At 52.9% G+C, this 24955-nt stretch overlaps 9 protein-coding genes across 9 annotated transcripts; 5 read left to right on the top strand and 4 right to left on the bottom strand.

Moving 5' to 3' along the window:
- Window positions 1-15: 15 nt before the first annotated feature.
- BO97DRAFT_479374 (fatty acid desaturase) lies at window positions 16-2548 on the top strand. Its single transcript, XM_025700688.1, has 2 exons — window positions 16-698; window positions 774-2548. The coding sequence occupies exons 1-2, from the start codon at window positions 493-495 to the stop codon at window positions 2248-2250; spliced, it is 1683 nt and encodes a 560-aa protein (XP_025549502.1). The 5' UTR covers window positions 16-492; the 3' UTR covers window positions 2251-2548.
- A 117-nt stretch (window positions 2549-2665) lies between these two features.
- On the bottom strand, window positions 2666-4925 carry BO97DRAFT_471822 (ASCC2 family CUE domain-containing protein; the record flags this gene model as incomplete). Its single annotated transcript, XM_025700072.1, has 2 exons — window positions 2932-4925; window positions 2666-2880 (listed from the first exon to the last, which is right to left on the bottom strand). The coding sequence occupies exons 1-2, from the start codon at window positions 4799-4801 to the stop codon at window positions 2666-2668; spliced, it is 2085 nt and encodes a 694-aa protein (XP_025549501.1). The 5' UTR covers window positions 4802-4925.
- Window positions 4926-5138: 213 nt separating this feature from the next.
- Window positions 5139-6191, top strand: S10a (40S ribosomal protein uS10). Its single transcript, XM_025692883.1, has 4 exons — window positions 5139-5248; window positions 5328-5415; window positions 5564-5787; window positions 5853-6191. The coding sequence occupies exons 2-4, from the start codon at window positions 5374-5376 to the stop codon at window positions 5935-5937; spliced, it is 351 nt and encodes a 116-aa protein (XP_025549500.1). The 5' UTR covers window positions 5139-5248; window positions 5328-5373; the 3' UTR covers window positions 5938-6191.
- A 73-nt stretch (window positions 6192-6264) lies between these two features.
- Window positions 6265-8595, bottom strand: BO97DRAFT_394499 (FG-nucleoporin nup42; the record flags this gene model as incomplete). Its single annotated transcript, XM_025693981.1, has 4 exons — window positions 8330-8595; window positions 8133-8241; window positions 6967-7804; window positions 6265-6879 (listed from the first exon to the last, which is right to left on the bottom strand). The coding sequence occupies exons 1-4, from the start codon at window positions 8373-8375 to the stop codon at window positions 6265-6267; spliced, it is 1608 nt and encodes a 535-aa protein (XP_025549499.1). The 5' UTR covers window positions 8376-8595.
- A 265-nt stretch (window positions 8596-8860) lies between these two features.
- Window positions 8861-10151, bottom strand: BO97DRAFT_444771 (ELYS family protein). Its single transcript, XM_025698488.1, has 3 exons — window positions 9951-10151; window positions 9657-9889; window positions 8861-9589 (listed from the first exon to the last, which is right to left on the bottom strand). Exons 1-3 carry the CDS (start codon window positions 10102-10104, stop codon window positions 9017-9019), a joined length of 960 nt encoding a protein of 319 aa, XP_025549498.1. The 5' UTR covers window positions 10105-10151; the 3' UTR covers window positions 8861-9016.
- Window positions 10152-10299: 148 nt separating this feature from the next.
- smc4 (condensin subunit SMC4) lies at window positions 10300-14364 on the top strand. Its single transcript, XM_025690105.1, has 2 exons — window positions 10300-11184; window positions 11258-14364. Exons 1-2 carry the CDS (start codon window positions 10413-10415, stop codon window positions 14242-14244), a joined length of 3759 nt encoding a protein of 1252 aa, XP_025549497.1. The 5' UTR covers window positions 10300-10412; the 3' UTR covers window positions 14245-14364.
- Window positions 14365-16974: 2610 nt separating this feature from the next.
- Window positions 16975-17626, bottom strand: BO97DRAFT_141418 (uncharacterized protein). The gene has a single exon (XM_025690103.1). It carries the CDS (start codon window positions 17525-17527, stop codon window positions 17174-17176), a length of 354 nt encoding a protein of 117 aa, XP_025549496.1. The 5' UTR covers window positions 17528-17626; the 3' UTR covers window positions 16975-17173.
- A 700-nt stretch (window positions 17627-18326) lies between these two features.
- On the top strand, window positions 18327-18793 carry BO97DRAFT_141420 (uncharacterized protein). Its single transcript, XM_025690104.1, has one exon. It carries the CDS (start codon window positions 18420-18422, stop codon window positions 18750-18752), a length of 333 nt encoding a protein of 110 aa, XP_025549495.1. The 5' UTR covers window positions 18327-18419; the 3' UTR covers window positions 18753-18793.
- Window positions 18794-22123: 3330 nt separating this feature from the next.
- BO97DRAFT_436161 (folliculin domain-containing protein) lies at window positions 22124-23778 on the top strand (the record flags this gene model as incomplete). The annotated part of the gene is made up of 2 exons (XM_025697768.1): window positions 22124-22135; window positions 22402-23778. The coding sequence occupies 2 exons, from the start codon at window positions 22124-22126 to the stop codon at window positions 23776-23778; spliced, it is 1389 nt and encodes a 462-aa protein (XP_025549494.1).
- Window positions 23779-24955: the final 1177 nt, after the last annotated feature.

The raw sequence follows: 24955 nt of genomic DNA, 5'->3' as shown, positions 1-24955 counted from the left end.
TTCAAGATTGGGAGGGAGTGTGGCTTTGCTTTGCTTTGCTTTGCTTTGCTTTTGCTTCTGCTTTGTTCTTTTGCGTTGGTTGTCTGGATTCGGTGACGATCTGCGGCTCTCCCCGCCTTGGGCCGTTTTATTCTTAGCGGTTAATTGCTTACTGCACTAACAGTTTTAGTCTCCGCCATTCTTTCCGCCCGTTCCTCGACCTCGACGGACCGACGGACAGACAGACAGACAGACAGACAGACAGTCACAACAACAACAACAACCACCACTACCACCTCTTTCAAGTTTCATGCAAATCTCCTTACATTCTCTCCCTCCTCCCTCCCTCTCTGTCTTTTCTACTTCCCCCACCCCCCTTCGTTAATTCCTCTTCTTTTCGCTTTTCTCTAGTCTGCTATCTTCAATTGGATGTTCTTAGAGTACAATGCTCTTTTCCATTGACCGTTCCTGAACTCCACCGCTCCCAATTGTGATCTCACCGCGCAGGCAGCAATGGCCACAACGGGGAAGAATTCCGCAACCCGGAAGGAGACCGTCCTCTCGCGCCGCTACATCGAGGGTCTCATTGCGGAGGGCAAGCAGATCATCATCTTTGACGATCGCGTTCTGAAAGTCGACGCTTGGATTCCGTATCACCCCGGAGGTGACAAATCCATTCGACACATGGTCGGGAAGGATGCAACGGATGAGATCAATGCGTACGTGGCCTCACGCTTGGGCCATACGCCCATACGAACTATACTAAACTAACTTGGTGCTTCGATATGATACAGATTACATTCCAAGGAAGCGCGTCAACGCATGCTCTCGTTCCAGATCGGTCGCATCCAGGGTCCATGGTTGAACTTCCTGCCTCCGTTCCAGGGCGGGAAGTTCCGCCCGTATGCCGAGGATTGCTTGTCCGATGATGAAAGTTCAGGCCAGGAGAGTTCCGGACAAGAGACATCACAGCCTCCTTCCCCGATCTTTGACGCAATAGATTCAAATGCTTCGGTCCGTCAGCGTAAGCCTCCGTCCTCCGCCGATACGGCGATTCTAGCCGAACCACTCGAAGACGAGTCCAAACCGAAACCGTTCTTCCTCGATGCGCGCACCCGGGAAGAGATTATCTTCGACACGGCCAAGTTCCCCTCCCTCGACGTGGACAACCAAGAGAAGATCCGACACCGATATCGTCTGTTAGACCAACAGATTCGGGCCGAGGGCCTGTACGACTGCCGCTATTTCTCGTACTTCATCGAATGCTGTCGGTACACACTATTCGTGGCGCTCTCATATTACTTCCTCAACCTTGGGTGGTATGGGACCTCCGGATTCTTCCTGGGATGCTTCTGGCACCAGCTCGTCTTCACTGCCCATGATGCTGGCCACATGGGCATCACGCATAACTTCCACTGCGACACTGTGATCGGTATCATTATTGCCGACTACCTGGGCGGACTGAGTCTTGGGTGGTGGAAACGGAGCCACAACGTTCATCACATCGTGACTAACGCCCCCGAGCATGATCCGGACATTGAGCATATGCCTTTCTTTGCCGTTTCCCACCGCTTCCTCACCAACCTTCGAAGCACATACTACGACCGCGTGATGACCTTCGACGCCGCGGCGAAATTCCTGCTGCGCTTCCAGAACTATCTCTATTACCCCATCCTACTGTTCGGGCGATTCAATCTCTACCGGTTGAGCTGGGAGTATCTGTTCATGGGCCAAGCGCCGAAGAAGGGGCCCGCCTGGTGGCACCGCTGGTTCGAGATTGGCGGGCAGGTGTTCTTCTGGTATTGGTTCGGCTACGGCGTGATGTACTGCACGATCCCGGACTGGAGCAGCAGGATGACCTTCCTGCTAATCTCGCACATGGTCACCTCGCCGCTCCACGTGCAGATCACCCTCTCGCACTTCGCGATGTCGACGTCCGACATGGGCGTCAACGAGTCCTTTCCGCAGCGGATGCTCCGTACCACCATGGACGTCGACTGCCCGACCTGGCTCGACTGGTTCCACGGCGGTCTGCAGTTCCAGGCCATCCACCACCTGTACCCGCGCATCCCGCGCCACAACCTCCGACGCACCCAACGCCTGGTGCTGGATTTTTGCCGCGATACGGGCATCCCCTACACCATCTTCACCTTCTACGACGGCAACAAGGAGGTCATCGGCAAGCTGGGCGACGTGGCTAAGCAAGTCCGCATCCTGGAGGAGTGCAGGAAGGCGTGCGCTCAGCAGGGCGTGTTCTCCGATGACCACTAGATGCACTCGACATGACGGACGCGGCGGGGGACCAGCTGGAACTTCGATTTCAGGAGCTGTTGTGGCTGTGTTATGCCGGTGGCGTGTAAGCGTAGAATCAACGAATGTATATAGCCCCCCTGACCCACACTCACCCAGGCACCACTTTGTATAGTTGGACACGAGACTTACGAGGGTGGCTTTGATGTTACTTATGATGATTGGTATTCTTGATGACATGACGTTCGTTTGCTTACTTGGAGTCATGATGATCCCCCCACTCATGCCTTGGACGGGTAAATAGATAGATAGCAGTGCGTCTGAGCATCCGCTCAACTACTAAGCCTCGAACTCCCAAACCAGGGTATACCCTCCGCAACAGGCCCTCTAAGCTAAGCCATCCAACCGGACCTCTACTCTAGTAGACCCTGCATACTCACCCAACCAACCCCCCAGCACGAGCAACCTTCTTAGCCCTCTGCAGCCGCCGATTATGATTAGCCCGACTGGCCTTATTCTCCTCTTTCCGTTGTCTCGCCGCCGCCGGATTCTGCGCAGCGGAGGTGTTATCACCAGCACCAGCACCAGAAGCACCGCGTCCCGCACCGCGACCCCTCCCACCGCGCCCTCTCCCGCGACCCCCACCCCTACCTCTCATCGGCGACGACGACGACGACGAAGAACCCAGCCCCGACGCCTTGCCCCCGCTCTCCCCATCACCATCGCCATCATCACGACCCTTCCGATACGCCGTGGAAGCGAGAACGGGCTGATTGAACCCGCCACCAGCGCTCGCAACGCCGAGTTCCAGATCCTCGAGACGGGTCATCCGCGCCGGATCGCGGGAAAGCATCACCGCCCACCCCTCGATGGCCTCGTCCGTCATCCCGGTGTCGCGCTTCAGCGCGGCGCGGGGCTGCGCGCGCCGGGTCGCGGAGTCGCGGGCGAAGAGCGCCGGGTTGGATTTGTAGGCGCGGTACAGGGTGAGTTCGGTTTGTTCGGCCCCACCGCTGGGTTGTTGGTTCGCGGGTTTACCGGTTGTGGCTTCTTCGGCGGCGTCGGTCGTGTCGACTGTTCCGCCGACGTCGGTTACGTCGTAGGTGTCGTCGCGTTCGTCGTCGTCGGAGTCGAAGGTGGCCAGGGCGGACATGATGGCTGCTTTGTGGACGGCGTGGTTGCTGCGGTCGGATAGGAGTGAGTCGGCGGTTAGGGTTGGGTTGGCGCGGCCGAAGCGGAGGTGCTGGTCATCTGTGCGGGCGAGTTCGGCGAGGTCGATCTCGTTGTCGAAGATGTTTTTCCTTGGGGTCGGCGCGGTTGCTACTGACTCTAATGCTGAGGGAGAGTGCGGTGGGAAGGGGTCGTGGTGGTGGTGGTTTGTTGTGGGTGATGGTGTTGGGAGAGATTCGGTTTTGTCGAGGGATTGTAGCTCCGGTGGTATGGAGTCGTCGAGGAGGTGCGCGACGATGGTTTCCGGGTCGTCGTTGTAGTGGTCTAGCAGGCGCGCGATGTAGCCTGTGCCTAGGTCGGGGAATAGGTCTTGGATCTGCGTTATCAGGGACATCTTATGGATGTGGAGGTCTTCGGCGGCCTTGGGGAGGTCGTCGCTTGCCCGACCCTTGCCTTTGCTAATGGCTCGCTTGCGCGGTTTCTGGTAGCGGCGGTGGAAGTGCTGGGTTTCTTCTTGGTATGCGCGCAGGCTGGCGAGAAGGTCCTGACCTCTCTTCTGAGGGTTGGCGATTGCGCTTATGTGGCGCTCAAGACGACCCAGAAAGTCGGTGCTGCAGATGACGTCGGACAGAAGAGTGGGCTCCTTCTTCGTGCTGCTGCCAACCCCCGCACTCGCTTTCATGCTGTACAGCTGGTCTAAGAGAGAGGACAAATTGGGCTTGGAGCTCTTGATGAAGGAGCACAGCCCGACGTAGACATTTGCGACGAGCACTTTGCGAATATCCTCCCGTTTATGCGTCTGGTATGCGTCGAAGACGGTATCGAGAAAGTCGGAGCCCGCCATGAGCACTTTGCCGCAGCCAGGCAAGGCGGACGACAGGATAGTCAGAAGTCTGAGATCCATCAGGACCCCGGAGGGCCTGCTGGGATTGTAGGATGAAATTTCCTTGATTGCTTGGATCTTGGCCTTCTCAAGGCTGGACGTGATCGCATCCTCATGCTTGTCCCATGCATCAGCCAGTAGCCTCTTCAATGCGGAGCTCGAGGGGTAGCAGCAACACATGCCAGCAAGAAGCCCCCAGTCCAGCAGCTGTGGCGGAGTCGGCGAGACATCGAGGAGAAGTCTCCGTGTCAACAGGAAGCATAATTTGCGTAATGGGCGTGCTTTCGACCCGACCTGAGAGCGAGAGGCGCCGGATTGCACAGACTGATGGTAGAAGGAATTCAAAAATATCACAGTAGAGTCGTCGTCGACCACATAGTCCTTGAACTGCGACGCGGGCGCTTCGATGCGCAAGCTCAGAAGCATGACCCATGCATCTATATAGAGCTCCCATTCCGCGGGGGGGATGTTGCGCTGCACCTCCGGGGGTGGAACCGGCGCAAGAGGTGGTAAGCCGGGCATGACAGTGAAGCTATGATGAAGCGCAAACAGCGAGTAAGCTGGCAGATCTAGAGTCAACAACGGCGCAGCAGTCTATAAAGCAAAGAACAAGACAAGGTATTCATGAAATCATCAGCATCATCAGTGGTGGTTGCGACGGACATCATCATCGGCTCCATCGCCCGCCGCCGGATCAACTCTTGGCTTTACCCAATCCAGACGCCGCCGCGGAGCAAGACTGACTCAGCAATGCTCCATCTAAATCGGGGCTAGCGGCTGATAGGCGAGGGCGCCAAGCCCGACACCCGCACAAGAGCCGCTAAGCGCACGATCAAGGAGAAAAAAAAAATAGAGCGATTCAAACCCATTGAACTAGCCCGCGATAGCTACAGACCCTCTCAACAGCCATCATCACCTTACCGAACCCCCGAAGTTCAGGTCTTGATTGGTAGCCAGCCTCACCTTACGGTATGTTCTTCCCGCTAAAAGTTCTCTCTTCTTCTCCTGTTGTGAACGACAGCTGATCCTATCCCCTCCCTCTCACCAGCCATCTCAATCCCACGGTCTCACCCCACCGCTCAACTACATTCAAGATGTCTTTCCAGAAGCCCGAGAAGGATTTCGGCGAGGGCCCCGTACGTGATGATGCCTCCCTTCGATCCTTGCTGTCTTGAACATCGCAAGACCACGCATCGAGATTTGATTGCTTCGTGGTGGTCCATGAGACGAACGCAATGCGCGCAACATTTGACTAACAATATCTTGCTCGTCGCCTGTATATAGAAGGTCCACAAGATCCGCATCACTCTTACCTCTCGCAAGGTCGCCTCCCTCGAGAAGGTCTGCACTGAGCTGATCGACCGTGCCCGCTCCAAGTCCCTCCAGGTCAAGGGTCCCGTCCGTCTCCCTACCAAGACCCTTCACATCTCCACCCGTAAGACCCCCAACGGTGAGGGTTCCAAGACCTGGGACAAGTACGAGATGCGCATCCACAAGCGTCTCATCGAGTGAGTTCACCCCTCTGGCCCATAGACCGCATGTGCACGGTGAGAATCTGACCAGAGATATATAGCCTCCTCGCCCCCACCGAGACCGTCAAGCAGATCATCATCAACATCGAGGCTGGTGTTGAGGTTGAGGTCACCATTGCCGCTTAAATGCGTGCCTAAACTCTTTGTTGAGACTGGTGACCGGGGCGGCGGCGGCGCCGACGATGTGCTCGTCTGGCTTTTTGGGAGAGCTCGTGCTTCTAGGCTCATCCCGAGCACTTGTCGATGTCCGCTAAAACCTGGCATAAAAATGAAAAACTCAAAAAACCCGTAATCACGGCTCGCGGAGATGTAGCATGAAGTATGTTATTAGGCTGTAATTCTGATCCAGTACTAATGTCCTGTCCGATCCAACCTGGACGCCATTCATCTTTGGGAATAATATGTAAGCAGCTATTTACAATAAAAGGCCGTCCGCCCTATTTCTTCCGTCCATCAAAAGTCGAAGCTCACCCACTCAGTCTTGGGCGGTACTCTCGGGATGACCCCATCCTTGAAACATCCATTCGTCACGAAATACTCGTATTGCTGAGTTACCTCGGCCGTGTATTCCTCGGGTTTCGCCTGAGCATCCCTTAAACTGACCCCCTCAGGCGGTCCATCCGGGAAGAATATGCGAACATATGTTGCACGATCCTGAGGGTGAAGATAGCACGGCACATCGTTGATGTATTGTACCGGTTGCCCCTTCCATGATTTGAGTTTCTTTGTTATCGGATCATGGATTGTTTGCCCATTCAGAGGTGGAATGGGATTGAGCTCGCCCGGTTCACTCAACTTAATAACAGGGGCTGGCCCGGGTCCCAATGGCGTAGTAGGAGTGGCGGGTGCCCCTGAAGCTGCCGCTGGCGCCGCTCCTGCCCCGAATCCGGGGGCTGCTGCCGTGCCAAATCCAGGAGCCGATGCTGTGCCGAACCCAGGGGCTGCTGCTGTCGATGCTGTTGTGCCAAAGCCGGAAAACCCAGATGCTGTTTGGGAAGGGGCACCGAAACCAAGACTCTCCCCAGGGGCCGCAGCAGATGGCTTTTGGCCCAGCTGCGAGAATCCAGACTGGCCAAATGCTGGCGCAACTGGTGGTTGGGGCATGGTCCCAGACGGGAGCGCTTTGCCAAACGGGTTCGATTGCTGAGCACGAACAAAAGGCGATTCCGATGCATGGCCGAGGACAGCTTCAGACGTTGAATTCGCGAGCTGCGCAAATGGCGAAGGTTCTGCTGCGGACGCACCAAAGCCGCCAGCTGCCTTGGCGAACGGAGAAGATGTGCTGGGTGCTCCAAATGCGGTAGTCCCGGCAGTTGCAGGCTTACCAAAGGAAGGCTGGCCAAATCCAGATCCTGCCTGCCCAGATCCGGGCTGCCCGAATCCGACCTGCCCAAATGCTGGTTGGCCGAAATTTGGTTTCGCTGATGGCTGTCCAAACGTGGATGCCTGATTCAAAGTACTCGGCTGTCCAAAGCCAGATGCATGATGTGCGAGATTAGAAGATTGACCGAACCCAATCGCTGGGGCGTATGCAGGCTTTGCAAATCCCGACTGAGCCCCCAGGCCAGATGGCTGACCGAACGTTGGACCTGTGGGAGTAGGAGCCTTAATCTCACCAAAGAGCTTAGGCGAAGCCCCAAAATTGGTGGCGGGTTTCTTGACATTTACAATGTCGTTTCGATTCGGATGCTCCCTGGCACCGTCGAGAATATATTTGACAGCACCGTCCAGATCATTTAGAGCGGTTTCCATTTGGTTCACCGCAATGTTGTGTAGACTCTGGGCCTCTGAAACCGCTACCTCGGCTGCGTTACCGGCAGCAATTAGTTCGTAATGACGGAGTCGAAGTTCTTCAAAGCTCTGCTCTCGCTGAGGGCCTCCGAACAGTTGTCTCGGGGCATCTCGTCCCGGACCATAACATGAAAAGATCCATTCAGGGAGACCCTTGCCAGGAGTCAAATCTGCTTTGATATCGTCTGCAGTAACTCCATAGCTGAGTAGCGTCAGCGCCATACGTGAAGCCATGGGGAGGTGAGATGGTTGACTCACGGTGCATTCGGCTGGTTCTGTCCACCGCGACCTATATACTAATTAGCAAGCGCGCCAAACAGGGTAGGCTGCTGAGGGTAGCTTGTAAGCTCTGACGCGGGAGGTGAACAATCATGAAATGAATGCCGGGGCGGCAAACGCAAACACAGGGCCAATGAATATCTACAATCAACCCTGGAGGACTGATTACAGAATCATACATGAAGAAACAACAATGAATTGAAGGACACGGCGAGGGAGAGTGCAATTGGCGCCAGGGCCAAGAGATTAACATACCTCCTCCGCCTCCGCCTCCCCCGCCTCCTCCGCCGCCGCCGGAGAGAGCAGCGAATTTGTTCCCGCCTACTGTTTGCTTGCCGGGATGCTCATTGTAGCATCTGTCTGTAAGTCAACTTAGTAATGGATCCGTGAGACATGATTCAGTGCTAGAACAAGCATATCATGTTTAAAGGGTTGAGCAGGCTCGTACCTCCGTATTTACACCGGCCTCTCAAGAAATGCTGGCAAACGGGCATCTTGTGTTCGCGTCGTTCGGGTTCACGCAGCCAGTAGAAGCATACCAATGCGTCCTGTAGAGTCTTCGCGCAATGGCAGCCTCTTAGAGCCTGTCCGTTGATCCTCGGGAGACCAATCCAAAGATATGCGAAGGGCTAATGAAGACAAGCACAAAAATGATCGGAAAGTGAACCAAGATAAAGAGTGTTTGCAGTCTTCAGTAACTTGCAGACGACGACGATATTCTTTGTTGAAATGAAGTTGGGTTGTTCCGGTGACAATACGTTTAGTTTACCCGTCCCGGGCTCTCTTCGCCGCCTTCTGGCAGCATTTGCCGTGTTTGACCTGTACCGGCAATACATGCCATCCACACATGGGTGGTTACTTCCTTACATGCAACGCACATTTACTGTCTGTGTGCTTGGAGAGCAAATCCATTTGGTGTGAATGTCAAACAAAAGGAGATCATTACTACGCCTTTGATCTGTCCAGTAAGCGGTCATCAGGGCGGCAACACAAGACAGCAACCATGGCCTCTAATACACATAGCAATGCATCATAAAATTACATCAATCCCCATGTAAACTCCTATTCACCGAGTAAATCCCCATGAAATTAGTGCCGAAACGGATCATAGCCAGCACGACGCTGCACCTCAAGACTATTGCTTGGCACCACCGGTCGACGACACGAGTTTTGAATGGGCCAGGCTTTGCCGCAGAACGTCCCAGTTCAGCCCATCAACCTTCTCTCCGCCCAATGACTCAAGGTCGGTGGACAGGCTGCCCAATCTCCCTGTTGCTAGGCGTCGCATCATGACCGTATCCTTGTGGCCGTGGAGACCCCGGGCGTTTCCACGGAGTAGAGACTCCTCGAACCATTGTTCCTCCTGCTCATCGAATGGGAGTCCGATCAGTTCCATCGCCCTCGCACTGCGCGCGGGACCGGCCTCGCTTGACAGGACGTATTCGATGAGCTTCTCCAGGTAACTTTGACGGAGTTCTTCGTCGTGCTTGCGCGTGAAGTAGAACGCTTCGGTGATGCTTGCGCGGCACATGGTCTGGAAGAAAGCCTTTTGCACCTTCTCGGATGCCAGTGGCGGGGTCACGGTGAGGTAGTATGCCATGACGAGATTATCATCGTGTCTGGGGAGGTGTGGGAGGGTCAAGACGTAGAGGATCTCGTCGGGAAACGTGGGGATGATGGAGGGCTCGGTCAGGTATTCGACAGCTCGCTGCTCATATGCGACGGTCAGTAATCCGCGCATTCTATTGCCGCGGAGCTGTGGGATTGGAACATACTCTGAAATCCAGTCTGTCCAGGTTCCAGAGTCCATCTATGAACAGTCTGTACTTCTCCGGCAAGTGACACCGGCGTGAAAACTGAGTAGCCGCATCGTTATTGGTGCCGCGGCAGTCTTTGAGAATGTAGTATATCAATGACTGCTTGTGATGAATGTCGAGTGGAGAAGAGACAATATGTCCGATGAGTGTGCGCAGATCAGCATTGGAGCGCGGAGGATATAGTCGCGTCACTAAAGATCATATCGAGTCAACCATATGGTCAAGTTTCCAGCCTGAGGAGGGGAGAGCTACCTGCTTTGACGCCGAGCAACCCCAAAAGCCTGTCTGCGAAAAGCCGGTCCTCTAGCGCGCGGCGATTGGAAATGATCTGTTCGAAGAGCTTGCCATCGTAGCTGAAGTCTTTATTGAAGTGAAATATAGAGTCAAATTCCTCCCAAGGCGCCATCTTGACCTCTGTTGGCGAATTGACACTCTGCTGGAATCTCCTCGAGCGCCGACGGTAATATTGAAGCCGATGTTTGACAGTACCGTACAGCCCGATCCGTACAACGGGCGGGCTAAGGGCGGTGAGGCATGTGACTGTAAAGATTGCAAATGTTGTGGCAGAAAAGCAACACTATTCCGCTTCGGGCCGATATGTAAACAACCCACTTTCCACCTGCGGCGCTTTTTAATGTCAACTTTGGCACCTGCACACGGTCGTGATTCAGCCTTGATGCAGCTTCCACGGGCGACTAACATCGATACAGAATAATGTCGTCAATTGCAAGAGGTCGGCCATCCCGGCGCGCTGCTCCTCGCAGAAGTTACGTCCCAGAGGAGACGCCGTCAGATGAGGAGGATGCTGGAAACGTCACCCCCACGGCGCCCTCCCGGCACGAAGACGATGATGATGAAGATGAGGGCGAGCGTACTCCGGTCCCCAAGAAACCCAGCGCAGTCAAGAGATCATCGCGCAGACAAGCGACTGTCGAACCATCTACCGCTACATCGAGTGCCCCGCGCGCAACACGCAGACCCCGGAAATCGAGGACGGTGGATCCAACCGAGTCGTCGCAGTTGATCGACGAAGGCGAAAGTCTTGCGAGTGTCGAAGAAGCAGCCATTCCATCTACAACAAATGCTTCTCGTGCGACTCGCAGAACCCGCAAATCCAGGACGGTAGACCCTTCGGAGTCCTCGCAGCTCATCGACGAAGGTGAAAGTCTCGCAAGCGTCAGAGAACCAGAAATCCCCGCTACTTCGAGCGCTCCTCGCACAACTCGCAGAACCCGCAAGGCGAGAACAGTAGACCCGTCAGAGTCATCTCAGCTGGTCGAAGAAGGCGAAAGTTTTACAAGTGTGAAGGAACCGGAAGTCCCTCCGACCTCGAGTGCCCCTCGGCGCAGAACACGCAAATCGAGGACGGTAGAGCCATTGGAGTCGTCGCAGATGATAGACCCCAATGAAGAAGGGGAGAGTATTGCGACTATCAAGCCGCCGGACTCTCCGTCCGAGAACACGCCGGTGGCGGTTAAGACAAAGGGTAAGGCTTCGCCCCGCAAAGAAATTTCGCGTCTCCATGCCCAAGCAGGACCGTTGCTCACTTCCAACTCCAGAGCCCTCCACCTCCCCGCAGCCCCAGCCTCACTTGCAAACAGAGAGCGTGCCTCAGCTCGCCGACATCACCGAGACAGTAGTGAACAAGTCGCCGTCGAAGTCGCCGTCGAAATTCGATGAAGATGAAAAGCCACAGATCGCTCCCATAAACCCAAATACAACCATCCTCGAGAAGCCCATGGATATTATGCTGAAGTCCCGGACAACCGCCCCCTCCGCTTCTCAGGAGCCGTCGGGCCCAACGAGTCGCTTGATGATCACTACTCTAGTCATGATGAACTTCAAGAGTTATGCAGGCAAGCAGATTGTCGGCCCCTTTCACGCGTCCTTTTCCTCCGTCGTCGGACCGAACGGATCCGGTAAATCGAACGTCATCGATGCCTTGTTGTTTGTGTTCGGCTTCCGCGCAAGTAAAATGCGTCAGGGCAAGATATCGGCTTTGATTCACAATTCGGTCAATCACCCCAATTTGCCCTTCTGTGAAGTGGAAGTTCACTTCCAAGAAATCATCGACCTGCCGAACGGCACCCATGAAGTAGTCCCAGATTCCCAACTGATTATCTCCCGAAAGGCATTCAGAAACAACAGCAGCAAATACTATATGAACGCCAAAGAGACGAGCTTTACCGCCGTAACAACGCTGCTCCGTGACCGTGGTATCGACTTGGATCATAAGCGCTTTTTGATCCTCCAGGGTGAAGTCGAGTCTATTGCACAGATGAAGGCCAAGGCTGCCAACGAACACGAGGATGGACTGTTGGAGTACCTTGAGGATATCATCGGTACATCGAAGTACAAGACACCTATTGACGAGGCTGCCGCGGAACTCGAGACGTTGAACGATGTCTGTGTCGAAAAGAACAACCGTGTCCAGCACGTCGAGAAGGAAAAGGTTGCCCTCGAGGACAAGAAGGACAAGGCCATGTCTTATGTTCGGGATGAGAACGAGCTTGCTGAGAGACAATCAGCCCTCTATCAGATCTACATCGACGAATGCGCTGACAACATCCGAGTTACGGAAGAAGCTATTCTGCAGATGCAAGAGCTGCTGAACATGGAGCTCGAGAAGCACGAGGGTAACGAGTCTGGTATCAAAGAGCTTGAAAAGGCCTACAAACGTGGGATGCGGGAATACGAAAACATGGAAAAGGAGGTGCAGGCGCTTGTCAAGGAAATGGCCAAGTATGACAAGGAAAATGTCAAATTTGAAGAAAAGAAGAAGCATTTGGTTGCCAAGAAGAAGAAGCTAGAAAAGTCCATGGAGAGCGCTCGGCTTGCTGCTTCCGAATGCGAAAGTCTGGTACAGAAACATTCTGATGACATCGAGAAGAAAACCAATGAGACCACCGAGCTTGAGAAAGAAATGAAGGTCGAAGAGGAGGAGCTAGCCGAGATCCGTGAGAGTCTGAAAGGCAAGACCCAGGGTCTCTCGGATCAAATCACTGCAAAGCAGAAGTCCTTGGAGCCTTGGGATGAGAAGATCAACAAGAAGCTCTCGGCGGTCGCCGTGGCGCAAAGTGAGCTTGACATCCTTCGCGAGCGGAGCAACGCTGGTACTCTCCTGCTCGAGGAGGCACAGTCGAAAATATCTTCGATCGAGGAATCGTTGGCAACCAAGGAGAACGATCTTGAGGAACGCAAAGCCCAGAAAACTACCCTTGAGGAAGAGGTGGCGAAGCTGAACCACAAACTCAAGAAATATGCTCACCGAGAGCCCGAGGTGCGGGCCCATGTCTCCAGCGCTCGACAGAGGGCCGACGAGGCAAGAGCCAGCCTTGCAAGTACCCAGAATCGTGGCAGCGTTCTGTCGGGGTTGATGCGTTTGAAGGAGTCTGGTCGTATCGAGGGTTTCCACGGCCGGCTTGGAAACCTCGGTATGATTGATGAGAAGTTTGATGTTGCTATCTCGACCGCGTGTCCTGCTCTAGATAACATGGTGGTTGACACGGTTGAGGTTGGTCAACAATGCATCGACTACCTACGAAAGAACAACCTCGGTCGGGCCAACTTCATCCTGCTTGATCGTCTTCCTCGACGGGATATGTCCAAGGTTTCTACCCCTGAGAAGGTGCACCGACTCTTTGACTTGGTCAAGCCCAAGGATCCCAGATTCGCCCCAGCTTTCTACAGTGTGATGCAGAATACGCTCGTCGCCGAGGACTTGGAACAGGCAAACCGCATCGCGTATGGTGCTAAGCGGTGGCGAGTGGTGACTCTCAATGGACAACTCATTGATACATCCGGAACAATGAGTGGTGGTGGCAACCGAGTTGCACGGGGTGCGATGTCATCGAAACAAGTTGCTGATACCAGCCGAGAGCAGGTGGCCAAGCTTGAGGGCGATCTTGAGGAAATGGAGAAACAATTCCAGGACTTCCAGGAGAAGCAACGACAGATGGAGGCAGCGATCAGAGAGAGGATGGATGAGATTCCGCGAGTAGAGACTAAGATCCAAAAGATCATGATCGAAATCGAGAGCGCCAATCGCAGTCTGGCAGATGCTCAGCGTCGCGTCCAGGAACTCAGCGCCGAGCATAAACCGTCCAAGACTGATGCCAGTCGCGCCGCAAGCCTTGAGAAGCAGATTGCAGCCCTGGAGGAAGAGATCGAGGATCTCCGTGAACAGAAGGGCGGTATCGAAGAAGAGATCCAGAGCCTCCAGAACAAGATTATGGAGGTTGGTGGTGTCAGGCTTCGCGGACAGAAGGCCAAGGTCGACGGCCTCAAGGAGCAGATCAAGCTCCTGTCCGAGGAAATCTCGAACGCCGAGGTTGGCAAGTCCATGAATGAGAAGCTCATCACGAAGCACTCGAAAGCTCGCGCCAAGGCAGAGGAAGACCTTGAAGAAGTCGCGCAGGAACTCGAGAAGCTGAATGAGGACGTGGCCAACCAGGCTAGTGACGCATCGGGATGGAAGCAGAAGGTGGAGGAAGGCCAAGATGTAAGTTATGGTGTCATTGGCGAGCCAGAGCGGTTGACTAACTAGTGACAGGCGCTCGAAATCAAGAAAGAAGGCCTCCAGAGCATGAAGACCGAACTCGACGAAAAGGTGGCGGAACTTAACGAGTCTCGAGCGACGGAGATTGAAATGCGCAATAAGCTTGAGGAGAACCAGAAAGCTCTCTCTGAGAACGAAAAGCGTGGGCGCTACTGGCAGGACAAGCTGTCCAAGCTGACGCTGCAGAACATCAGTGATCTTGGGGAGGAGCAGCAGGCCACCGAACTTCAGGTTTTCACCAAGGATGAGTTGTCCGAAATGAACAAGGAGTCGCTGAAAGCCACCATTGCTGTCCTGGAGGAGAAGAACCAGAACGCTTCGGTTGACCTGACCGTCATTGAGGAGTACCGTCGAAGAGCAGCTGAACACGAAGCTCGCTCGGCCGATCTAGCCACTGCTCTTGCATCGCGGGACAGTGCCAAGGCTCGCCTCGACGGTCTCCGGTCAGCCCGTCTGAACGGATTCATGGAAGGCTTCGGTATCATCTCCCTTCGCCTGAAGGAGATGTATCAGATGATTACCATGGGAGGTAACGCCGAGTTGGAGTTGGTCGACTCGCTTGACCCCTTCTCCGAGGGTATTTTGTTCTCCGTGATGCCCCCCAAGAAGAGTTGGAAGAACATTGCCAACCTGTCTGGTGGTGAGAAGACATTGTCCAGTCTGGCGTTGGTGTTTGCTCTGCACCACTACAAGCCCACGCCGCTGTACGTCATGGACGAGATCGATGCTGCTCTGGATTTCCGAAACGTGAGTTCCCTTGGTATTTGGGACATATGAGACCTTAGCTAACAAGGAGGACAGGTCTCCATTGTGGCCTCGTACATCAAGGAGAGAACCAAGAACGCCCAGTTCATCGTCATCTCGCTGAGAAACAACATGGTAAGTCTATTTGTTATCTACTCGCCGTGCTGCTCATGCTAATAATTCTGTTCAGTTCGAACTTGCTTCGCGACTCGTTGGCATCTACAAGGTCAACCACATGACCAAGAGTGTGACAATCGAAAACAGGGACTACATCACCGGGCGGTGATTTCCTTACTGCATACGTTTTATGGCTTTCAGCACTTGGGCTGGTTGGGATAGGTTGGTTTACGGTGTGCGGGTTCGGGAATCTGCTCTATGGCTGTAAAGGCTGATGATGATGACTTTTTTCTATGTGTTTGATTGGATAAATGCAATTCTTGCGGTTTCATAAGGTTTTTTTTTTTTTTTTTTTTTTTTTTTTTTTTTTTTTTTCATCTGATTTCGATGTCGATGATATTGATGCGGATTTTCGTGTGGGCCATGGAAGTATATATTGACTGCAATCTAACAGTGACTTTGCAATATTGAGTGGGAGCAATGACTAGCTCGCGTAATCGATGTGAGTTCTACTTCATTCGAGAGAAAGTCTGCACTCTTCCTCGTCCTATGTCTTCATTCTCAACCCATTGTATACTCTTTCAATCGGTATAGACAAACCCTCCTCCCTTCAAAACAAACAAACAAACAAAACACTATCCTCCAGACCCAGCAATCAATCTTAGTAATTCGCTCCGGTCTGGCCTTTCTAGTCTAGTCTTACCGACGCACCCTCTTTGGGTGAGTGGTGCACTGGTGACGGAGTCTAAGGTTTAGACGCCGCGCCGCCGCGGTGGAGCAGCACCTTCCCCCCTCCCCCCCTCTCCCTCCCTCGTGCGGTCTTTTACTGAGAGAAACGAACTGAGGAAGGAAGGGTGGATTTTCTGGTGGATGTGGATGTCGATGTGGATATAGATGTGGGTTACCTTGCTTGTGGTTGGACAGGTGGGGCCGGCCTCTGCTTATTCATTGTTTGATGGGGATTTGAGGGACTTTCGTCTTTGGTGGGTTGACTTCTGTCGGGTTGGGATATGGATGCGGATGGGTTGGATGGGATCTCGTATGTGTTGTTTCTGGTGGTGTAGGTAGGTGGTTTGTATGTACATTAGGACTGTCTGTCGAGAGAGTTGGGACTCTGAGAAGGCGTGGCTGGGACGGCGGGTGATGACCGTGATGGTACTCGGGGTGGGTTGCTCCGTTTTGAGTCGGGTTTGACGGGCGGACGGCGGGGGCCTAGGGACTCATGGATCATGGATGGATGGATTAAACTGGGTGACTCCGGTCTTGAGTTGAGTCTGCGTGTCTCGACCTCGTTGATGTGAAATGTCTCAACTCTTAGGGTAAGTGACTAGTTGTCACTGTCAGTGCGGTGACAAATAGGTGTGTTCTGTTTGGAGGTAAAGTAGGCTGGGTTGTAGCTGTGGAGGGAATTTTGTTAGGTAACTCAATTCGATGCCGTTGGTTGCTTCGTCTGGATTCTGATTGAGGTCATCATCATGGTCATGCTAGATCTTTAGAATGTACTGGTATGGGTTTAGTGATGGTCCAAGAGAGTAGGAAACTGTCTGATACAGACAGTCAGTCTAGTAGAGTTGGACCAAAAGCATAGACGCCAGCACAGGCCAGGGCTGAAGCGGAAGAAGAGATCCAGGAACCAAGTTGAACCATCCACTCTTCCGCCCCCTTCCTGCGCCGTCACTCAGACTCTGAAGTCAGTCAGCTCAGGTCTTCGGAGCAGTTCACCGGCATTAGGATAGGGACGAAGGAATGGATAAGGCTAGGTAGTAAGTAAATAGGGCTAGGCCGAACCGTGGACATTGCCTACTCGGTAGTCCTAGTTTTCAACATGCAGAGTCAATTAATATACCAAGGAGCTCTCCTCGCTCTCATTCTTTAGTTCTTTAGCAGCTGAGCTCAGCTCAGCTCCTCACATGACCTACTAAATAGTCTAGTCTACTGTAAGAGTACCTGGCAGTGCCGCAGTGGCAGCCGACGCCATGCAAAAAAGCGGAGAATACTCGGCTGGAACTGCTGGACTCAAGGCCAAGCATCAAGATTGAAAGAAGAAGAGTCAAGATCAAACCGCCGGTGGTTGAATTGAGCGAATTTTTTTTCCTTTCCTTCGCGTCCCCGCCGTGGTGTTTTCCCTCTTTAGTCCGTCCGGTCGCAGCGGGTGTTCAGTTTCTCGATCCACTCTTCGCCAATCACACGGCCGCATTGCCACGTGGAGTTGAGGCCTGTTTCTGTGGTGATTGATTGGGTAGTTGAGCAGACTATGGGGAGTGGAGATCGAATCGAATTGGACTGAGATTGGAATTGAATTGATTTGCGGATGGATGTTCGTTCGTTCGTTCCCCTGGCACTGGCCAGTGGCCACCGTGACCGTGGACCAGGTAGTTTGTTCTTCCGCGGGTTGCCTTAGCCATTGCATTTACCCGCCCACAAGAAACAAACTCAACTTTCCCTCTGATCGTGTGCTTTCTTGCCTCATTCTCGTGGCCCGCTTCATCTCCCCACTACCCGGACTGGTAAATACCCTTACTTGTACTAGGTACTATGGTATTCTATAAGTATCTGGGTATTGATGGCAACTTCGCTGATCACGGGCCATGATCGCAATATGACTATCATCGGTGTACGTGTACGTGTAGCAAGCATCATCAGCCGGCACTGTGGCTTGCGGATAAAGATCCCCAGATGCAGCGGAGGCTGAAGATAACCCCGATAAGCGCCGATTCCCAGAGATAATCGGAGGAAACTGCATCCAGGACGCTGGATGCGGAGGCCCGGAATATACTTGTTGCTACGATGTAGCCAGGCCTGGCTTATGACATATCCAGCGCTGGGACACCTAACTCAAGTAGGGGCAACCGATTACACCTATCGCTCACGTCGAGTCCACTTGGATGGATAGATCGCTTCCTTTTCCTGGGTCGATCTATCGCCAGCTGCAAGGCTATTATGGGCATTGGCAGGCAGACAGGCAGCATTTGGGGCCCGGGGATATGGGGGCCGCGCTCAGTCAATCGCGTGGTGGTTGAGTGGTCCGGTCGGTCGCGATAAGAGAGGCAGAGCACATACACACCACCACCTACCCCCCAACAGTGGCCAGAATGATCCATGAGAACATTGACCATCTACAAGTTGACTCCTATGATGCATTGTGACGTGGTGGCCAAGCCCAGTCAAGAAGGTCAACAGGGAAGCTTCCCGGTCGACCTTCAGCCTAGTGCCCATTGGCGTCGGCTTAATTTCGTCGAAACTCGAGAGAAGGGAACGAACGACCGTTCAGTAAGTACAGTAAGACAACACGATCGATCATAATGAGACATTCTTGTTGCCCGGACAAAAGTCCCCGTGAGCTGTCAAGTAAGGAGGAAGAGAAGTCGTTCAAAGCCCGCGCGCGCGAACTGTCAGGGTTGCATGGGGGATGCGAATCGCCGACAGGCAGCAAAACCGCTACGGTAACAGCTGCTGTATGTATGTATGTATGTATGTATGTATGTATGTATGTATGTATGTATGTGTGCTGCACTCCGCATGCAGTGAATGTGAATCAGAAACCGTCCAGGAAGCAGCAGGAAACATCCGCGTGGCTAGAGATTGGGCTGAATGCGCAACAAGGTTCAATGGCCCCACGAAAAGCCGTTCCTTGAAGGGGAAGCACTGACAGAGAAGATGTATCGATGCTTTTCCTCAGTCTGTAAGATATTGTACTGTATTCCGTATTTGACAGTTCAATGCCGTGAGCCGATGTAATGGTTCAAGGTTAAGGGTTTCGCTGCCGTTTTCGAAGGATTGGAATCCATCCCGGTTGGGCCAATCGCCAACCCGCCCGGGAGCAAATCGGAGTGTAAGGAAACAGGTCGAGAGACATTCCATCCTTTGTTGTCTGACTCGATCCCCGGATATCTGACTATATCCTCATGGGGAGGGGAGAGGGGAAGAAAGCGGACTCGAGACTGGAGAGACAAGAGGAAAGGCCAAGGGTGGAAAAGTTCTAGATTGCTTCGTTTAACTTCAGGACAAGAAAGAATAAGGGAAGTAGCGGGGAAGGATTGCGTTGCTCCTCCAAAGTTCGACCATTCGCCCATTCATCCAAGTAGTAGTGAATCAATGATACTACCATGCTCTACTCCGGATTCCCTCCGCGTCGCAAGCCCACGACGATCAGTTACAACTTACAAGAAGCCTGCCTGGTTTGATCATCTCATTAATGCGACGCTATGAATCAATCTCCTACAGCAAGCGGAACGAAACACCCAACGAACACCGCCTGTTTCGTCGGGTCTCAACGGATAATCCGACCGTTGGCTTTTTCTTCTTCTTTTTTTCCCCTTTCCTTACTTTTTTTTTGCTTTTACCTTTTGTTTCTATATTATTGATCGTCCCTGGGCGGGCATGTGACAGGCAGAAAGCCCTCTCGCATCTCGACTCTTACTGAGTTGGGTTTAAGGTCCAGTGGTGGCTGACCGCACGGGAGAGACGTTGCCTGCAGAGCATCCAATATTGGTTGATTAAGGGAGGGAGTGAGTAACTACAGTAGGATGGATGATGCTGACAAGGTGGTGGCGGCGGTCATGCCAATCCCCGATTTCGCTGTCTGGCCGGTCATCATTTTTCCGTTCGAATATCATTCCGTCGAGGGTTGGCCCCGTAGGTAGGGGCCGCCAACCGTCCGTCTCTTATTCTATCCATCAATGAGGGGGCACCATTTAGAGTAGGCGTATCGAGATACGATTGTGATGCGCGGCTACGGAGACTGAAGTTGGAGAAACCACTCTTCCCATTCCCACATTCAACTCGCTTGTTGACTGGGTGTAGTTGAGTATGAGTACTGACTTACTTAGTTACTCCTCTACCTACCGCAGCCCGCAGGGATCCAGGAGGTAACCCTGGTTGCGCTATCGGCTATCTCGGACATGGGCGGCGGCAATATTTGATGTATGCTGGTCTGATCGATCTCGCCGGGCTCTTTGGCAATGCATTCCAGCCTGTGATTCCAATCGGCTCCTGCATGTCATTACTTTTCTTGCTGCCCCTCAGAAAGTCCGTACAGCGGCTTCCAGATCAGAAAAATAACAATGAAATAATCAAAAATAATGCAACCATAGCGAATACGAAAGACAGGAGGGGGAAGGGAGGGGGGGGGGGGGGGGGGGGGGCGCCGTGAGAACGGAGGGCCGTGGAAAGAAGAGCAGCAATGGCCGAGCAATTGATCAACAAAGAGAACAGAGAAATGTTCACTTCGGCGCATTCCAGTAAATTGAAGGGATCCTTGCCGATACTTGGGCTGATCGGAACCAGCAGCCTATCTGGGAATATCTATCTACCTGAGGGGAGCTGGAGCCGGTCAGAAATTCCCCAGAATAATCACCCGAGGTAGAACCACGAAGCTGGATAGGGTGTGGTCGTAAGGGCTCGCTGGGCCTGAAGTAGAGCATTTCCGGTGGTAATAATTGACTTCTTCCATCGGTCGTTCTATAGAGCTTCGATTGCGTAAAACGAAGCAGAGGCCGTCCCGTCAAATTGGGTACGGAGGTTTGTTAGGGTCCTCGGGCGTTTGAGAAAGTACCGCCTAAGGGGTGTGTATGTATGTCTCTGATTATTACCATACCACTAAACTACCACGACCGGCAATATCAGGCGCGGTTCTTCCTTACAGCCGGCAGACACTATGGCTCGAAGATCGGCAAGTCATCGGGTATGTTGTGATGAACATGAAGGGGAAAAAGATGACTAGTATAGTACTACATACAATCCATGCTCTCGTCCCGAGTCAGACCGTCAGACCGTCAGCATCAGCAAGCAAGTAATCGTGGGTTGAGATGCTTGTTCTGGTTCCCAAGTGGCTGCTGTCCTGCTAAGTCGCCTTAGGCCGAAACCGTTTTCTGTCGGGCTCCATCCGGCTGACGGGCTGAAGGGCGACTAGTCTAGGGCAGGGCTCTTAGGAGAGCTTACTAGATAGGGACGGCCTCCTGCCAATACAATATGAAAGGGAGGGGGAGGGGAAGGGGATCCAGAGCAATAGGTAACCCCGAGAAATCCAATAAACTATTTTAAACCACTATACGGGGGATACCCAGCGGAACATTGTTGCTGCTGCTCGTAGTGAGGGATGTTTCCCATGGAACGATGAAGCGCTGGAAGTACTAATTCCATAGTAGCTAATTAGTTAGTTAGGACTGGAACCAGAGTATGTGCTTGCGTTGGTAATCGGATAGTGTGGGACTCTCGATTGGTGGTTGGGTCACAATGCAGTAGAGGAGGGCTGAAGGTTCATGCCTCAGGCGGGTATGGTTACGTTACAGTTTGCTGTGTTCTTACCCGGTTTTTACCAAACTAAAACTAAACCCGGAACAGCCCAGACCAGCCCATGGAGTGAGTGAGTACTCGAGTTGAGTGCTGCTGCTACTGCTGCTTCTTCTGTTGCTGCCGATGCACTCCACTTCCGGGCGCCCCCCCCCCCCCCCCCTCCCCTACTTCAATCTTCTTCTTCTGCTTCCTTTCCCGATAACCAAATTCAATTAACACTAAAACTAACACTAACACTAAAACTAATCAGTATCAGGAAAACTAAACTAAATGTGTCTGTGATTATTCTAACTTGTTCCGCTCTACCCTCTCGAACCCGGTCTACCATCTCTCTTATTCTACTGCATCCCACCTCTTCTTCACTTCCTCTCCCTCTTTTTCTTTCCTCTTCTTACTTCCTCCCTCTTGGTCTTTGCTCTTGTCCCTGCAAGCTGGTCTTTGCAGTTGCAGTTGCACTGACTGACCATTGCTCGCTTGCCCCTGCTTACTTATTCGACTGCCTCCCGACTTTCTGGTTCTGGGCCACCCATACCCAGAATTTCCCTTCCCCTCCCAATTCTTTCTTCTCCCTCTCTTCTTTGCGGTGGTATCTTGCGTCATTGCTCCAGACTACCACCACTGTCGTCACCTACTTTGCAGTTTGGAAAGCATGTATTGCAATGATGGTCTAGTATGGTTGTTGGGTTACGTTAGACCTTAAGCTTTCACGGACATGGATTTTATAGTAAGTGGCGTCCTCCCCGTTGCTTTTCCTCATCGCAATCAGTTTGGGCCCTGCCTGTGAAAATGTGTGCTGGTGACGTGCCACGCCCATTGGATGTCTCAAGCGCATCGGATCGCATTGCTTTCTCGGGCATATCACCGTCGACTGTACGCGACGGTGTCTGAGACAAGCGTGCGACATGGCAAGGATTTTTGACTCTGCTCTTGTTCCACCCCGCCCTTGAGCCTCAGTCTAGCGCGCCAGTGGACTAACGCACGCGCCTTCAGCTTTCTTTGACGCATTTCTGCGAGGTGCATGGTCCAACCTCCATCATCTGCTCGCAGGTCCTCCCCTTCTCCTGCCAGCAATGCTATCCCGAGACATCCGATTATTCTCCCACTGATACCCCTGCCACCTCCCACGACACCGTCTCCTCCCAAGGCCTGCAGAGTCGAGCAAACAGCAAGCCCCCTTCGTCCTCGAAATCATCCGAAAGGCGTCCGGAAGCCGGCGACCGGTCGCCTCGGATTGAAGACCATCCGTATTTTTTGAAGAGCCAGGCCACACCCACCGAGGGTCAGCAGACTTCTGGCCACCTGGGAGGCACGGAGGGCGAAACCTGTGCCAGCTGCAGTTTGACGCTACCAGAAGATGTAAGCAAACAACTACCGCCGGGGGCGCCGGGGACTGCCAAGAGCGATGGCAAGGGTCGGAATGGCAGTCCGGTCCTGCGGTCCCGCCAGGTTGTTTACACCTGCGGCAATGGTCACGCTGATCACGAAGATGGCGGACACGACCCGCACAATTATTCGTCCTATCCGGAATCTCTCCATTCGTCCTCTGTTGCGTCAGATGTCTCTTGCCACACTCACATCCTCACATACTTGTCCCTGCGTGGACCTCCGAACCCTACCGATTACGCCATACTTCGTCGCTCCTCTATCCGGACCCTGAGTTGTGAGCTCTTGCCACGCGGGCTTTCTTCCGGACCCTTGAGTTTCGGCGACGGGATCGCTGGCTATACCATTGCGTTCATCTTCCGCCTCCCTGATCCCATGGCACGTGGCAAACGGCGCAGCTACGCGTTCCTCGCCTTGGCCGGCCGGGATGCCGGCAGGGCATTTCGGGCTTCTCCTGTGATTTGGCGTTGTTTTGGACGCATTGCGGCTGGCATGGCAAACTCGGCGGAAAGGTTTCAGGAGGAAGAGAAACGTCGGGAAGAGCAGAACAAGGGACCTGATCGAGATGGCAACAAGCCATACACTCCTGTCTCTTCGTTCCTTACTGGACGTGCTCTGGACCCGGCCAGTCAACTCCGCCGCCCTGGTCCGGTCCGTGCCAGAAACCTGTCCGAGATCGTGGGCAACCAATACATTTTCGCAGAAATCCACGCCAATTTCGTGGCCCTTCTCCAACAGCTGGGTAGTATGTTCGGCACCTTCCCTGTCTCGGAAGAGCAAATTATTAGCACCATCCGCGAAGAGGAGGGTGTTTCTGCAGCGAGACGGCAGTCTACCTCTACGGCAGGTGGGAAAGAGAAGTCTCGGCGCAAAGCCTCCCAGCAATACGATGATAATGATTTGGGAATGTCGACCTTGAACTTGTCTTCGGCTTCCGGGCCAAAACCCATCCCGATTACCCCCCGTCGCTCTGTCATCGCTTGAGTGATTACTCAACATTTTTGAACATTTTCAACAAACAAGTGAATCTTAGATTCATACAAACTACCGATTCCACAACACATTATTCTCTGTGGCATCTCAATACACTCCCAACCGCACCTTTCGGTCCGATCCGATTCTCATTTCGGACACTTCATGGTCGAGCTCTTCGGTGCTTACAATTTTCCCCTTTCGCGTACGGCTTGCTTCTGGGATTTCACATAGACTATGGCGTCTTCATCAAGATTGAGGTGGAGTTTGGGTTAGCTACATTCGTGGGGTTGCGTTAATCGTTTTTCATCATGTCTTTAGACAAGCGACCTCTGGCTTTTTTTTTCACTTCTTACCCCATGCCGCGTGTCACTGGCTGGGACTGTGTTATTATGATACTAATTTTGAAAGAGGCGGAAAGGTGAATGATGTGGTTCATGAATCCATGATTGAATGTCAGTACGAGGCAACGAAGGATGCACTTGTGAAGACATTTAGCATGCATGCATGTATGTAACTTATGGTATTAGGGTCTTATGGGACTTAATCACGATGTACTATCATAACATATTGTTCATCCTACCTAGACTAAATCATCAAGATCTATAGTGTAGTAGCGGTGTGGACTGTTTCAATTCCCCGCAACCCTCGGAGCTTAATGCACTGCTACAGGGGTATTGTATCAGAAATATCTCCGCGATAAGCTCCCCAAAGAACCCAGCGAGGTTCGAGTCATGACGGATGGACTGATTAGATATCTAACCGATATGCTAGATCGATACTTTAGATAACTCACTCCTTGTCACCGTCAGTGGAGAAATCTTGGAGTTTTATCAATCTTAGATTGTAGCTTGGTGATCCTGTCGAGTCATGTCTGGGGTATCCTGGAAATTAGACTAGTTGGGGCACCTGTGGCTCTTGCTTGTGGGAGTATATCAAGTAATTGCCTACAATGCTGGTCAGTTCTCTTTCTAGCGTTTAGGATACTTTCGTTCGAATTGAGATGGGATTCCCTATTGCAGCGATGCGGTGGGCATGTGCAGACAGCTCCTTGACAAGAAACATGGCATTTATACTACCTCCTACTCCCGAGATGTGATTAGAACAGCCTAAGCTGCGTGACAGGGTAGGAATTTGACACTCTTGGATTGCATGTTGTTGGGGAAGGAAAGGGTCGGCCTTGTTTGCA

This window comes from Aspergillus homomorphus (genome assembly GCF_003184865.1).
Source record: "Aspergillus homomorphus CBS 101889 unplaced genomic scaffold BO97scaffold_30, whole genome shotgun sequence".
NCBI classification, from domain to species: domain Eukaryota; kingdom Fungi; phylum Ascomycota; class Eurotiomycetes; order Eurotiales; family Aspergillaceae; genus Aspergillus; species Aspergillus homomorphus.
This window is presented reverse-complemented; position numbering and strand designations above follow the sequence as displayed.

What these genes read in the sequence shown, in the direction of transcription:
- BO97DRAFT_479374 (XM_025700688.1), top strand. Translation starts at nt 493, where the DNA reads ATGGCCACAACGGGGAAGAATTCCGCAACCCGGAAGGAGACCGTCCTC. An exon ending in GCAACGGATGAGATCAATGC is followed by an intron (nt 699 to 773) that starts GTACGTGGCCTC and finishes GATATGATACAG; the next exon opens with ATTACATTCCAAGGAAGCGC.
- S10a (XM_025692883.1), top strand. Translation starts at nt 5,374, where the DNA reads ATGTCTTTCCAGAAGCCCGAGAAGGATTTCGGCGAGGGCCCC. An exon ending in AGGATTTCGGCGAGGGCCCC is followed by an intron (nt 5,416 to 5,563) that starts GTACGTGATGAT and finishes GCCTGTATATAG; the next exon opens with AAGGTCCACAAGATCCGCAT. An exon ending in ATCCACAAGCGTCTCATCGA is followed by an intron (nt 5,788 to 5,852) that starts GTGAGTTCACCC and finishes AGAGATATATAG; the next exon opens with CCTCCTCGCCCCCACCGAGA.
- BO97DRAFT_444771 (XM_025698488.1), bottom strand. Translation starts at nt 10,104, where the DNA reads ATGGCGCCTTGGGAGGAATTTGACTCTATATTTCACTTCAATAAAGAC. An exon ending in GTTGCTCGGCGTCAAAGCAG is followed by an intron (nt 9,890 to 9,950) that starts GTAGCTCTCCCC and finishes TATGATCTTTAG; the next exon opens with TGACGCGACTATATCCTCCG. An exon ending in TGGACAGACTGGATTTCAGA is followed by an intron (nt 9,590 to 9,656) that starts GTATGTTCCAAT and finishes GCATATGAGCAG; the next exon opens with CGAGCTGTCGAATACCTGAC.
- smc4 (XM_025690105.1), top strand. Translation starts at nt 10,413, where the DNA reads ATGTCGTCAATTGCAAGAGGTCGGCCATCCCGGCGCGCTGCTCCTCGC. An exon ending in GGTGGCGGTTAAGACAAAGG is followed by an intron (nt 11,185 to 11,257) that starts GTAAGGCTTCGC and finishes TTCCAACTCCAG; the next exon opens with AGCCCTCCACCTCCCCGCAG.
- BO97DRAFT_141418 (XM_025690103.1), bottom strand. Translation starts at nt 17,527, where the DNA reads ATGCAATGGCTAAGGCAACCCGCGGAAGAACAAACTACCTGGTCCACG.
- BO97DRAFT_141420 (XM_025690104.1), top strand. Translation starts at nt 18,420, where the DNA reads ATGAGACATTCTTGTTGCCCGGACAAAAGTCCCCGTGAGCTGTCAAGT.